General features: G+C 40.1%; 1 protein-coding gene across 1 annotated transcript in view; it reads left to right on the forward strand.

Moving 5' to 3' along the window:
• Positions 1-12929, forward strand: part of twf (twinfilin actin binding protein) — a 57507-nt gene extending 44578 nt beyond the window's left edge. The window contains exon 9 of the mRNA XM_068393331.1: positions 8340-12929. Within this exon, the coding sequence (XP_068249432.1) occupies positions 8340-8504 (165 nt within the window). The 3' untranslated portion in view covers positions 8505-12929. The remainder of the gene's footprint in view (positions 1-8339) is intronic.
• The last annotated feature ends 653 nt before the right edge of the window (positions 12930-13582 follow it).

The raw sequence follows: 13582 nt of genomic DNA on the forward strand, positions 1-13582 counted from the left end.
GCTAGCTCTCCTGCGTGCCATCACTTCCGCGCGTGCCAGCAGTCATCCGCGCCCATGCACAAGCACTTCCGCGCGCGCCAGCAGTCTTCCACACGCCACCACTCTTCCGCACGCCAGCAGACTTCCGCGCGAGCCAGCAGACTTCCGCGCGAGCCAGCAGACTTGTGCGTGTGCCAGCAGACTTGTGCGTGTGCCAGCAGCCTTCCGAGCCCCAGCCGTCATCCGCGAGCGCACCCGCGCTCTCCTACGCGCAAGTTCTCACCCGCAATCGTGTGCTCATGCGCCCGCGCGACCAGTTGCGCGCTTCTGCGCATTCTATTGAGACTGCACAACATGCTATACTGTGCCTTACTGAGTGCCAGTGCTCTTCTGCGCACTTGCGCTTTCAGATCCAGCTCTCTCCTGCTCACTTGCGCTTTCAGATCCAGCTCTCTCCTGCTCACTTGCGCTTTCAGATCCAGCTCTCTCCTGCTCACTTGCGCTTTCAGATCCAGCTCTCTCCTGCTCACTTGCGCTTTCAGATCCAGCTCTCTCCTGCTCACTTGCGCTTTCAGATCCAGCTCTCTCCTGCTCACTTGCGCTTTCAGATCCAGCTCTCTCCTGCTCACATGCGCTTTCAGATCCAGCGTTCGCCAATGCGCCAGCTCTTGACAAAGAGCCAGTGCTCACCTGCTCGCAAGCGCTCTTCTGCGCCTTTGCGCTCTCAGATCCGATCCAGTGCTCTCCTGTGCAGTTGTGTTCTCAGATCTAATGCGCCAGCACTCACTTGCTCGCCAGGTCTCTTCTGCGCATTCACCGAAAACTGTGCTTCAGCAGAAACTGAGCACCAGCATCATCCTTTGCACCATCGCTCCAGTACTCTCCTGCGCACTCGCGCAATAGGCAAAAAGAATGAAAACTTTTTGATAGGTCACCGTTGCCCCACTCCTCTCCCTGCAAACGCATTACAGCATGGCCGCTGGGAAAAGATGTAAGAGGCTTCACAGAAGGATTCAAGATCAAACTCATCTACCATTGGTCGAGACTCCTCACAGGGAACCCTTGGTCCCTTTCTCTTCAGGAGTTTTTCTTGACAGTACCACCGTCAGCAAACACGATCTGAATGTTGCAAACGCCCTATCATTAGCTCGCAAATCTCTAATTACCAATGAGAAATCATCAACTGACTGATCGCTAGCTCGCCGATCACCAGATCGCCAATTGCTAGCTTGTCTCTCTCTGATTATTGATCTCTAGTCTCTCCAATTGCTAACGATCTCTGATTGCTAGCGTGCCCTTCGCCAATTACTAGTCAATAACCAGTCATTAGCTTGCTGATCACTAGATCGCCGATGGGCAGCTCATCATTCTTTGATCATCGACCTCAGCTTGCTAATCTGTGACCAGCCAATTGTCAGCTTGCTGATCTCTAACCAGCCAATTGTCAGCTTGCTGATCTGTGACCAGCCAATCGTCAGCTGGCTGATCTTTAGCTCACCGATCACTGGTCTGCGATCGATCGCTGATCATCAGTGGCTCACCATCACCGGTCCGCGTTTGATCGCTGATCATTAATGGCTCACTATCACCAACTGACTATCATTAAACCATTTTGCTGTCTCTCAGGGCTCTCCAAGCCGATTACCTTCCTTAGCTGACTGACCAGACAGCCTTCATCTGCCTATCAGTTACCATCTTCGGCTCACAGATCGCCGATTCACCGATCATCGGCAATTCACCATTCACCAGCAGTTCGTGACTCAGACTTACTAGTCAACCTCTGCCCGTGGTTCCCTAGATCAGAAGGCATACAACACACTTCTCGCTACTCACCGTTCGCCATCACACCAATCCACTAAAGTGATCGGCAAATGATCGACAACCCCCATCAGCGGCATGTCGACAGGTGACTACTCACGAGCACTCTCAAACTGCACAGTAACCACGATACCCAGCCGTTAACCCTTGATTAACATTCGACAGACTGTTGCTGCACTAAGGAATAGCATCAATCCCATCAGGGCGCATGGTAGGGTCAAGCGTTGCCTTACTCCTGTCAGTTAAAGGAGTTCTCTCCCAAGGAAGAATCCTTACAGGGTATCGCGTCCCATCCTTTACACCACAAGTCAAGACCCCAGCGTCAACAATCTCCCATGCTAAAAGATCCGATAGAAGCTGTCCCTTTGGGTCGATGTCCACACCATGTTGGAGTTTGGACAAGGACCAAGACCACAGGTCTTCATATGCCCGCTGGACCTAAAGGACGCATACTTCCAGGCCCAAACCATCCATCCTCTAGGAAGGATTGAAGATTCAGTCTAGACAAACAAGAAACACCAGTTCAGGGCACTGTGCTTCGGTCTTTCCACAGTACCCATCCTGGTCTCACAGGATCGGCTTCTGTCTCCTCCGTTTCTGGACGACTGACTGACCTTAGCAGACTTGGTGGCAACTTTGCATTAGCACTGGAACTTCTGAAGTCTTTTTACCAAGATCGGATGATCAAGGTAAACCTGTGGAAGTCTTCCCCACTTCCCTCTCAGAAGACTGGTGTATCTGTGAATGATTCTGGACACCAATCTCCACAAAACCTTCTCATCAAAGACAGGCGGAGAAAAGTCACAAGACCCTTTCTCAAAACGAGAACTCCCAGCCCAGAGTGACTATTTTATTCCTCGGACACCTTTCATCTCTGGCCTGTCTAGCCTCCAACTGCCGCCTCAATATTTCTTCTCTCCAGGGGCGGCTTGAGTCCTTTTGGAATCAGGCCTGGTGTGTCAGTCTAGAATCTACGGAGTGGTATAACCTTCTCATCCTTCCCCACCCCTCGGACTTAATGCTGTGCTTAGACACATCAAAAGAAGGGATGAGGGAACATAGTGCTGCACCACACGTCGTCAGGCCTCTGGACAGAGTCTGAAAGTACCTTAACATAAATCTCTTAAGAGATGAAGGCCAACTTTCCGGTCCTTCAACAGCCTCATCAGTTCCTAATGGGCCACTCATTGATGTGATAAGCGACAACACCACACACCACATAGAGGCTCACATGAACAAGCAAGAAGGAACTTGCTCGCAGCCTCTTCCCATCTAACTGTATAAATACTAAGATGGGCCAAAGTCCGTTTGGTACCACTATCAGCCCGCTTCATTCCAGACTAGAGGAATGTGCTCGCTGACAATCTGTGCACAGCATCTCAGATAAGGTGTACCAAATGGTCTTTAGATCACCTTGTAGCCGACAAAGTCCCGACTTTACGGGGTTCTCCAACTAGGGATCTGTTCGCAACGTTCCTGAACCTCAGGCTTCTGCTGCTCCCCAGTCCTAGACCCCAAGGCTCTCTGGCAAGAAGCATGCCAACAACGATGGGTACAATAACGACGTTTATGTCTCGTCCCTGTTTTGTCTGGAGAAGGGTACTCAAGAAGGCTAGAACATCGGTCAGCCTCTCAAGGGCTCTCATAGCTCCGCTATGGCATTATGTAGAACAGTTTCCAAACCTTCTGCAGCTCCTGATAGAGCCTCCAAGAGAACCCTCTCCACATCACAAACAACCACACTTAGACATCTACCACAAGCTATAGCTTTGCTATGATTGTACGCCTGGAGACTACCCAGTACCTCCTCTCTCACAGAGGCTTTTTGCAATAAGTTGCGAAGAGGTTTAGATATCTGAGGAATTCCCCATCATCAGTCTACTAGGCAAAGTATAACATCTTCTGTGGTTGGTATCATGGGAAAGCATCTCTCTACTCGATACCTCTATTCCAGCAATAGCGGAATCCTTGAGTATATGCAAGAGGAAAAGACCCCCCTTTTCAGTTTCAGCAGGTAAAGATGATCACTCAACCTTGAGCCTCGCCTTCAAACTGAAAGGAAGGGACATCCCCTCATCGCTAGATCTTTCCTAACTCATGCGGACTTACAACTTGCCTTTTCCCAGTCGGAATTGAGACCTCCCTCTCGGAACATGGTTCAAGTTCTCTGGTCTCTAAGGAGACCTCCGTACGTTCCACTTCACCAGGCAACAAATTTTCACCTGGTTTAGAAGACAGTGTTCCTACACACTTTGTCAGCGGAACTTCCTGGTCTCTCTTTCGACATCGCCCATTAATGAGAAGGGTGAAAGGCAATGTTCAGTTTCGTCCCTGAGTATGTTGCCAGACACAGTCTCCAACGGTGACGGATCCTACACAAGTCTCCACTCGGTAACTGACGATCCAGATCATCTGTTACTGTACCCGGGGTAAGGTATGAGGCTTTACCTCAAGAGAATGGCAACAGCCCACCTGGGTCCTTTCTCTTGTCATCAGCACTGGGAGAGACAAGAGGAGGATCACCAAAACATCATCTCTGTTAGATTCACAGAGTCATCAATTATGGCCTGAATCCAGATCCTCATTCAACATGTCGACTCACGATGTCAGGGGCATGGCTATGCCCCTGGCCGTTCTAAGCAGATTACTCTGTGACTCCGGTTTTGCAAGTAAGGGTGTGAATGCACCAGGTGACTTTCACAACCTTTCCTGCAAGACGTGACCCACGGGAACTCGATACGATCTCTATCGGTCCTGTGGTGGCTGCACAACAGCTGGTTGTATACCTCAAGCTCCTTATTGGACAAGTAGCAGAAGGTTGAGGGCACTGTTACCTGGTTTTAGTCTGCATGAATGAAAAGATTTGTCTGGCTCTTATTCTTTTCTTCATTCTCCCCTATCTTGAGGAAAGCAGCATTCTAGGTTCTCTGCATAAGCTGACCTCAAACCATTGCAGGTAAACCATGCTCCCTTGTGAACCTAGTATTAAGCTAATACTGTTGCTTCCCCATACCCTGGCGAGGTGGTATTGGGAAAGTCTTGGTTACAACAGTTTTTTCTACAAAAAGATTGGAATAACTTTACCTAAACAAGTCACACTTCTAAATATCTAGACACACAGCTTGAATAGGCCACGGACCTTGCGTAGCAAGGTTTTAGTGAGGCGCAGGGACTCCTTATTTTGAGTACTAACATACTCATATAAGGAGCCCCCGGGTAAAGCCAGATTGGCAGGGACGTCCACCCTTCCTAATGGGTGAGTCACCCCTGAATAAATAGCGTAGGTTTGTATTTCAGTTACGGAACAAATGACAAATTCGTAGATAATTTGTATTTTTCCCAACGGTACAAACCTTAGCTATTTATACAAACTTGCCCGCCAGCCCTATCCCCCTTGAAGTCCTACCTCCAAGCAAAGTGAACTAAATCACCGGTGTGCGAGTGGGAGTGGTAGCAAGCTACCCCCCTACCTACCCCCGCTAACTAGCGGTATGGGGTAATTAACCCTTGCTAAATTTTAATGGCTCGTCATTTCAGCTTCGCAGAAAGTAATACCCCTAAATAAATAGATATGGTTTGTATCGTTAGGAAAAATACAAATTATCTACGAATTTGTCATTTTTTTTTTCTATTCTGCTTTATACCTCATACATTTTTGCTTACTCACTTTGTTTGTCTCATTTTCATTTTGCTCTCCTTGTCACGTAATTTTCGTTTTATTTTCTTCTGTGCTCACATAGTGTAGGTAGAAAGATTTTATTTGTGTTACAAATAATAATGGTTTTGAAGCTTTTATGTTTCATTGGTACTAGTACTGTATATCAAAGAAAGCTTTATAGCCATCGCTATATATGATGTAATTTATAGTCAGTAGTGTCATTTTATTATTACAGTTTTGCTAAACATTTGTGTGAAAATAATTATTTATTTCTACACAAATACAACCCTTGTCTTTTGATAGGTGTATGCTTCCAGCAAAGCTGGATATGGCTGTTAAAACTTTAAAAAGGTGGCGGTAGTTACTGCCGAGTGGCAAGGAAGCCCCGGCCACCCGACATACCATTGAGCCCTCACTTTGTTTTCAGCTGCCGGTTAGTAGACATACTTTCAGCACCTTCAACTATCTGTTTTATTCTTTTGCTTGTTCTTTTAGTTAATTGTTTTGGAAGATTTTCATTGATGAGGGATATTTAGAAGGAAGGACAGATTTGCAGGTTTTACTGCTAACTTTAGTTGTGTGACAGGTTTCTGTCGAACCTGTCGATATCCACATTCTTGTTACTGTAGATGGCATTCCTATTTGCTGTCTATTCCCATGTATGTGTGATGGCTACAATATAATCTTAAAGAGGGTGGCAGGACCCTTGGATGAGGTAGGTTTTACTGCCACCAAATGTGAAGCAGAAGGGTGCTACTCTCCTTCCCTCGGTATCTTCTTATTCTCGGAAAGGCACGAAGGACATGTCATCTAATTGTTCTGTCTCCATGGATTTCCCATGACCTCTTCTGCGTTGGAGTGTCGTCATCCACTTAAATGACCTTTAAAAGAAGAACTTTAAGATCTTCCTCTACTGTACTTCTGCCTCACCTTCTTCTCTTCTCACACTGTCGATCGGGATAGAAGGGCTCCACCCTTCTTTTCCCCCTTTATGAATAAAAATGTCCAAGAGACCGATTAATAGGAGTTGCATACGCTTGACTCCTACTGTTTCTCCCTGTGGGATAGGCAATCTGCTAATAGGAGTCCCTTTGACTCCCTTCACCAAAGACAAAGCAGAAACAACAACTCGACTCCTGTGGTCGTGCCCACAAGCTCTCTTCCTGCATGCATGTGCCACCTCACCTTAATCTTCTAATAAAGCCATAGAAAAGTGTTGTACATTCGCCAGCATGCCCTAGCCATACATGAAGATTTCAGTAAATCACCTCACACCAGATCCTCTTGAAAAAGTTCTGGATTATACCTTGTACTGGATACCCATAGATGGGATATGGAAACGTACCACGCTTGATCCCCATGGATATGTTATGGGAACATACCACACACTGGATTCCATTGATACGTTATGGGAAGATACCACGCACTGGATCCCATGGATACGTTATGGGAACATACCACACACTCGATCCCTACGTGCTGGTTCCCCATGGCCGTGAACCCTACAGATGTGCGTCAGTTAACACACTTGCATGATACCTCTATTCCTTAAGCTCCTACCATGCTCCGATACCGGACAGTGACAAGGGACCGTAGTGCTCTTCCCACCTCAACATCCCTGCAAGTCCAAGGCTGAAGATCAAAGTGGGGTTTCAGCAGCTGGTCGGGTGGATGTAGTTTCCCCCTCCCCCCCCCCCCCCCCTCGCAAAAGTAACTATCACCACATTATTAAAATTTTAACAGCTGTATCCATCTGCTGAAAGTATATTCTTAATATACGATTCGGGTTTGTATAGTTAGGAAAAATACAAATGACTTAAGAGATTTTTGATGAATGAACTGTGGCCTAGCAATTTGGATGTTCTGTCTGTCATTTGCTTTCCTGTGTTCAAGTCTTAGCAACAATATTCTGAATCAGCATAAAGATTCAATTGCTTTTTTTTTATGACTTTATATGCACCCGAGGTAGTTTTATTACTATTTTTTATGTTCACATGTATTTATTTATCCATAATTTAGCTGTCTCTCTCTGTAAATGGGTGTTGCTTCAATTGTTTTTTTTTTTCACATTTTACGTCAGATCCTTTTCCTATTAAAGTCTAGAAATTATGCATTCAGAATTCGAATGAAGCTTAAATACTTTTGAATTGTAAAGAATAAGTGATAAAAGCATACACCAAGTCTGTAAAGCAGTTTGTATTGCTCATTGTAAATATAGCCTGGAGAGAAGAAAATAAATCTCCAAAAATTCCTGTCCTCAGATCAATGGAATGATGCTTAGGTTGTGTTTTCACTTGGGTAGATCCATTACTGAGGCTTGAATTTATTTCTTGTAAGATCTTAGTATACAGTAAATTGTTAATTTTTTAAATTTTTCTTTTTTATTTATAGTGACCATAATGTATTCTGTGTTGTATTGTCTAAAGTTTTATTATTACAATATAGGTAAATTTTTCCCCCTAAATAGAGGTTTCAGTATTCATATCAGTTTGTCTAAATTTGCCATTTAGGTTATGTAATGGCTGAAAAGCCACCAAACATACCTCCCATCTAGACAGGGACGTAGTACTGTAAAAGTAACTTATAAAGTTTATTTTTTGCTTGAATTTATACAAAGTTTAAAATCATATACTGTATGATACTCTCAAGATGGGTGCAGAACTGTAGAGTGGCATATAAGATGAGAAAGATATCACCTATGGTATGTTCCACTGTTCTTATTTCAAGTTCACATTCAACACTCGGTTAAAGATTGATACCTATTATTAAGTCATAAATGAAATAAGAGGTTTGCAGTTATGTACCAGAATATTATTTAGAATTCTGCTCATGTAGGTTAATGAGAAGTGTCATTTGAGAATTATATAAAAATTCTTTTAAACAGCTGGAAATCGGAGAAGGTGCAGAGTTAACCGAAGAATACCTATTGGATGAAATTCACCCCAAGCGAAACTTACACCGTCCCAAATTTGCTAAGCCCAAGGGCCCAGCCAACCGAGGAGCGAAGCGACTGACGCGTGCACCAAAGGAAAATCAAGTAGAGAGTTAGTTTTATTAGATAACATAGTCTATTAGTGTATAAGTTAATGGTTATTTAAGAAGCTTTGACTGTGGTACAGTACATTTTTATATGGATTCTTACGAACATTTGGAAAATTACAGTAAAGAATATTTCGTATGCACTAATATCCTATGTTGGATTTCTTTTTTACCTTGAAGATTAAAGTGCTATCGATTGTCATTTCTATAAATAGAAAAGACCATTATCTTTCAGAGCTTTGTATTTTTGGTCTGGTGGTTAACGTTGTTGATTATAGGAGCTTTAAATGCTATAAAAAGGACTTTGAATATTTTTTTATCTGAGGTAATTTTGACTTGTTAACAGTATTCAAAGTTTGAAGATTGTACAGTATGTAATTTGTTATTTGATAATTAGTATATGCTTTACCATTGAAAAATGAGCTTTAACAATGTGGTTTTAAGTGATGTTGATTTTGATATATGCAACTTTGGTAGATTGTTAGAAAATGTTTTCTGTATTATGTTTAGTTTTCTTTTGAGTGCTTTATACTGTAGTCCATTAGTTAAAATGTTTTTGGTTTGGGTTGAGCTCCATCTTTTCTGTAGTTGATAGTCAAGTTTTTAGTTGAAAGTCCATCCTTTGCCTTTTTTGTATGCATTATTAAGTTTACTAAAATAACCGAGCTTCAGATGTTCCCTTGCTCTGTTATATTTTTTTATCTTCAAAATATTTTATCTGGATTAGATACAGTATTTATAATTTCTATTATTGCACTGAATTAAAAAAAGCTCTCTTTAATCTTTCATGATTCTAAGGGTACCCAAAAGGAGTGAAGTCAAGTTATTCAAACCTTAAAACTGTTTCCATATATCCACCATAGCTTGCAGAATATTTCTTCTTCGTTCAATATCTGGTGATATGAATTTACAGCAGGCTAAATTTAGAACATTCTTAGCCAATGAAATATCTTCATTGAACTTTCAATAATCAAGTTATCCTTTTATTACCACTGCACAATGTTTTGTTTTCTGCTGAATTGCACTAAACTAAGTAGAATACTCAAATGTGATTGCAATAATAATTAGCAAAAGGAATTTTTAATCAAATATTAAAATAAATATATGTACAGTACAGTTATAGATACTCTACTGTATTAGCAGGTTATATGCCCAGTTTATAGGAGTGCTTGTTAAATCTAGTGATCATTATCAGAAGGGCCTCTCATGGGACTTTCAAGTGGACAGAAATTTATATAAGAAGATTATTGATTTTGATTACTGTACACTATACATGTAAATTATGGTGACCTCCTATTGGCTCTTAGTTGACCTATCAGCCAAGCCCATTTTTTTAAACTTTGGATGATTTATCAGAAGATATGCTATTAAGGAAAAAGCCATAATTGCATCTTTAGAAAATACAGTACACATACATAGAATATCATTGCAGGACACAATTTGATTTATTTTTCTTTTCCTAGTAGGATTCAGGTATTTTTATCTTCTCAAGGTTATTGAAGAGTGATCATTCAAGATTACTTTTTACTATTAATTACCATGCACATACAGGAAAGTGGAAAACGAGGAGTAAAATAGATTTTTACTAGATATTTTTATCAGGTTTGGTAGTTAACTTCAGTAAATGTTGACACTTGTGTAAATCAGAAAAAAGATTCCCAGGTTTTACTCTTAAAAGTTGAAGGTTGTAAAATCACCACGTGCTTTTGAATATGAAATTAATATAAGTAAGAGGTCAGAACATAACAGTACAGTTTATGAATAACATGGATAGCTTAAAAGTAGACTTATTACTTCAGATTCTTTGGGAAAATTGTCATTGATAATGATAAGCAGTTCCAGTGTTCACCATTTATACATACATACATACATATACCAAGGCACCTCCCCCAATTTTGGGGGGTAGCCGACATCAACAATGAAACAAACAAAAAAGGGGGACCTCTATTCTCTACGTTCCTCCAGCCTGACAAGGGACTCAACCGAGTTCAACTGTATATTTGGTGAAATGTTACATTGAAATGGAGAGTTTTATATAAAGTGAGCTTTTATTGCCAATAAGTAATGAGTGCATACAGTGGTATTGAGTAGTCGCATTGAACTCCGTATAAATGACATCCTCTGTTCATGTTGATATTGTATGTTAGAAGTCAACTTTGATATTCAAAAGAGTAACGACTGAAGTATTTACAGGTGATGCATTTCAGAAACCCTAATCTATTATCATGTTCGTAGTCCTATCTTTTTGGGTCGGACTCTTCCTTAAGACATATCCATTTCCCTTTTATAATTGTTCTTTTCACATCTTCAATACTGTTCTATTCTTCCTTAATCAGAATTTATCTTGAAAAGTAATGTGCAATACTTGTTTAACATCACTTTCATATCACTTTCCCATCTTGGATTCATCTTGTAAGTTTTTCCTTGATTGTGCAGTTTTACGTAGCACATATCATTTGGCCATTGCTTGTAGCACCATGTCCATTCCTTTGCAACTAAATAGTATAAAAAGAATTGCCATAGTTTTAGAGGAATTATTGTGTATAATTCAGGCTTCCTTGTTAGCAGTGTGTGTTTTGTGGCATATTTTATTTCATATATTGTAAAATCATATTGACTTTGTAAACTAAGCTGCCATAAATAAACTTTGAACAGTTTAAAAAATAGCTTTGCATGTGTGTTGTAAATTGTGAAGCAGAATCCTTGTTTGGTAATTCCTAAAGGAATTCACATCTTGTTCTGAATAGTGATAAATATTGCAGTCATTATCCCTTTCAATTTAGAGATAGAAGTGTGAGCAATATAATCTTGACAAAAATAGATACTGGGAGTCTGTGGATTTAGTCACGGCCAATAGGTATAAACGTACGGACATTTAATCTATCGAATGTGTTTGTCAGATATTTAGGTTAATAGAAGTAGGCCTACTGTAAGAGGAATGTTGATATTTTTATATTTTTATTTTGCTGAATTTTTCATAACTTTATAAGTTTTAATAAATCATCTTTTGCAGCTGATGAACTAAACTGCAAATGGTAATAAGCAAAATTTGATTATAATTTATTTGCCAAAAGTGTTTATTTTATATGGATTCCATAGAAAGCAGCATTATTTTTATTTTTGTGTTGGTATCACTGTGTTTGAAACACAATGTGAGTAGACTTTTAATGCATGCCTGTCACTTTATTACCTGGTACGTATTTTGTAAATGATTTTCACTATTTTAGGCCATTTTATATAACATTTTTTTTTTCATTTTAAGTGCCTGATTAAAAGAATAGGAAATACTGAGTTAGCAACCTTCTAATGAGTAGCTTGGTGAATGAATTTGAAAAAGTTATACATTAGCATTGCATTTTGTGGAAAGAGGATGAAGAATGATAAACCTGCAAACTATATATGTGTAAATCTGTTGATGCTAAAGTGTGTCTGTTAACGGTCATTTGATTATACAGAATACTTGCAGCATGAATTTAATTTTTTTTTTCCAGCACAGTTTGCTGTACAGTACTGTAGCTGTTTGAATAAAAAGGTAGAATGTTGCTTCAGTTTGTTTGTTGCCAAAGAAATATGTGGAAGACAAGAAATTCAATTTAATTGATATTTATTACTTAGTCATTCTTATGTAAGTGTATCATTTGGATAAGGAAGAATTTTGCTATGTATATTCCTGTACTGTATTACCATTAGCACCTAAAAAATTCCTTATTGTTGAAGTAAATACTTGTTTCATCATCTATTCTAGTTCCTGTTTTTTTCCTGTGAATTCCCAGATGATATCACTTACAAGGCCTCGGTTCCATCAGTCACCGAGGCATGAATAACCAAGTCCACTGAATTTCCCCTGTGCCATTGCAGATCATATCCCACCAAGTAATTCACAACTTATCTGCTCCCAGTTTAACATGCTGTAGTTGTAATTTTATTTTGTATATTCCTGTATCACTGGCTTTCACAGGAGAATAATATTGACAAATTACTGATATGTCCATTCCTTTGCCTTTGTATTTTGTGCTAATAATATTCTTACGGGCAAAACAGGGATGAGTTTTGTGGAATTTCAAACTAACAGGGTATCTGAGTGTTTTTATTAAGGCACCAGTTTGAAGGTTCATGTTCCCACTGCCGTCTGTTAAACAGATTGTAGAGTACAAGTCACTAACCCAAATTGTTTATTGTTGGACTTGCATCACACATTAAATGTGTGCTCGTCTATAGTATAAAATCATTTAGTATTTCCTAGGTTATCTTGTTGTTATATTAGTTTTTTGTATTCAAGAATAGCCAAGGTAATTAAGTGATGACTTGAAAAAAAAAATTATCCTATTAAATATATACCTGTTATACAACATTTGATATGATTTTCAGTGTTGTATATTGATAATGAATTGATGGTTGAGTAATTTTATAAATGTATGAATTCATACTTTGACAATGGTGGTTTTCATACCCTCACTCTTATGTAGGTTAAGAACACAATATGTAAGCCTAATGTTGATGAATAGTACAGTAATTGAAATTTTGTAATAGTGTAAATCTAATGTGAATTACATATGTACCTAGAACACTATCCAGTAGCTTTTCCCTCTGTTGGGTATCCTGTACTTTTGTACAGGTTTTCATCATTCACCTTCTGACCAAGTGCTCCTCATCCCTTATCATCTAATTTCTAAACCAACTTGATCCTTTTAGCTATAACCTCTTTTTTCATGTGGACATCACAACTTTCCACCAATTCTCCTTTCACAATACTGTATGACCTTGTCACTACACTCAGGCAAGAATCTTGACATTGTAGGGTCACAACTTGACAAAATCTCTTCCATTTTCTTTGTAAGAGTTCATGTTTCTGTTGCATGAAAATAGTGCAGGCACTGTGCACTCTTTATAAGTCTTAGTTCTCTTTACTAATGGGAAATTCTCACATGCAAGGTTCATTATTACACAGTATGCTAGAAGTTTTATTCCGGTTGTGCTGTAATATTCCTAGTCAAGTACAGTACTGGAATCTGGGAAAGTACAGAAGCTCAAACTTGTTACAAATGCTTTTATGTCAAACTGGTTAATATTTCTACAGTTTTGTTTGTT

Source organism: Palaemon carinicauda, chromosome 19, assembly GCF_036898095.1.
Source record: "Palaemon carinicauda isolate YSFRI2023 chromosome 19, ASM3689809v2, whole genome shotgun sequence".
Classification (NCBI taxonomy): domain Eukaryota; kingdom Metazoa; phylum Arthropoda; class Malacostraca; order Decapoda; family Palaemonidae; genus Palaemon; species Palaemon carinicauda.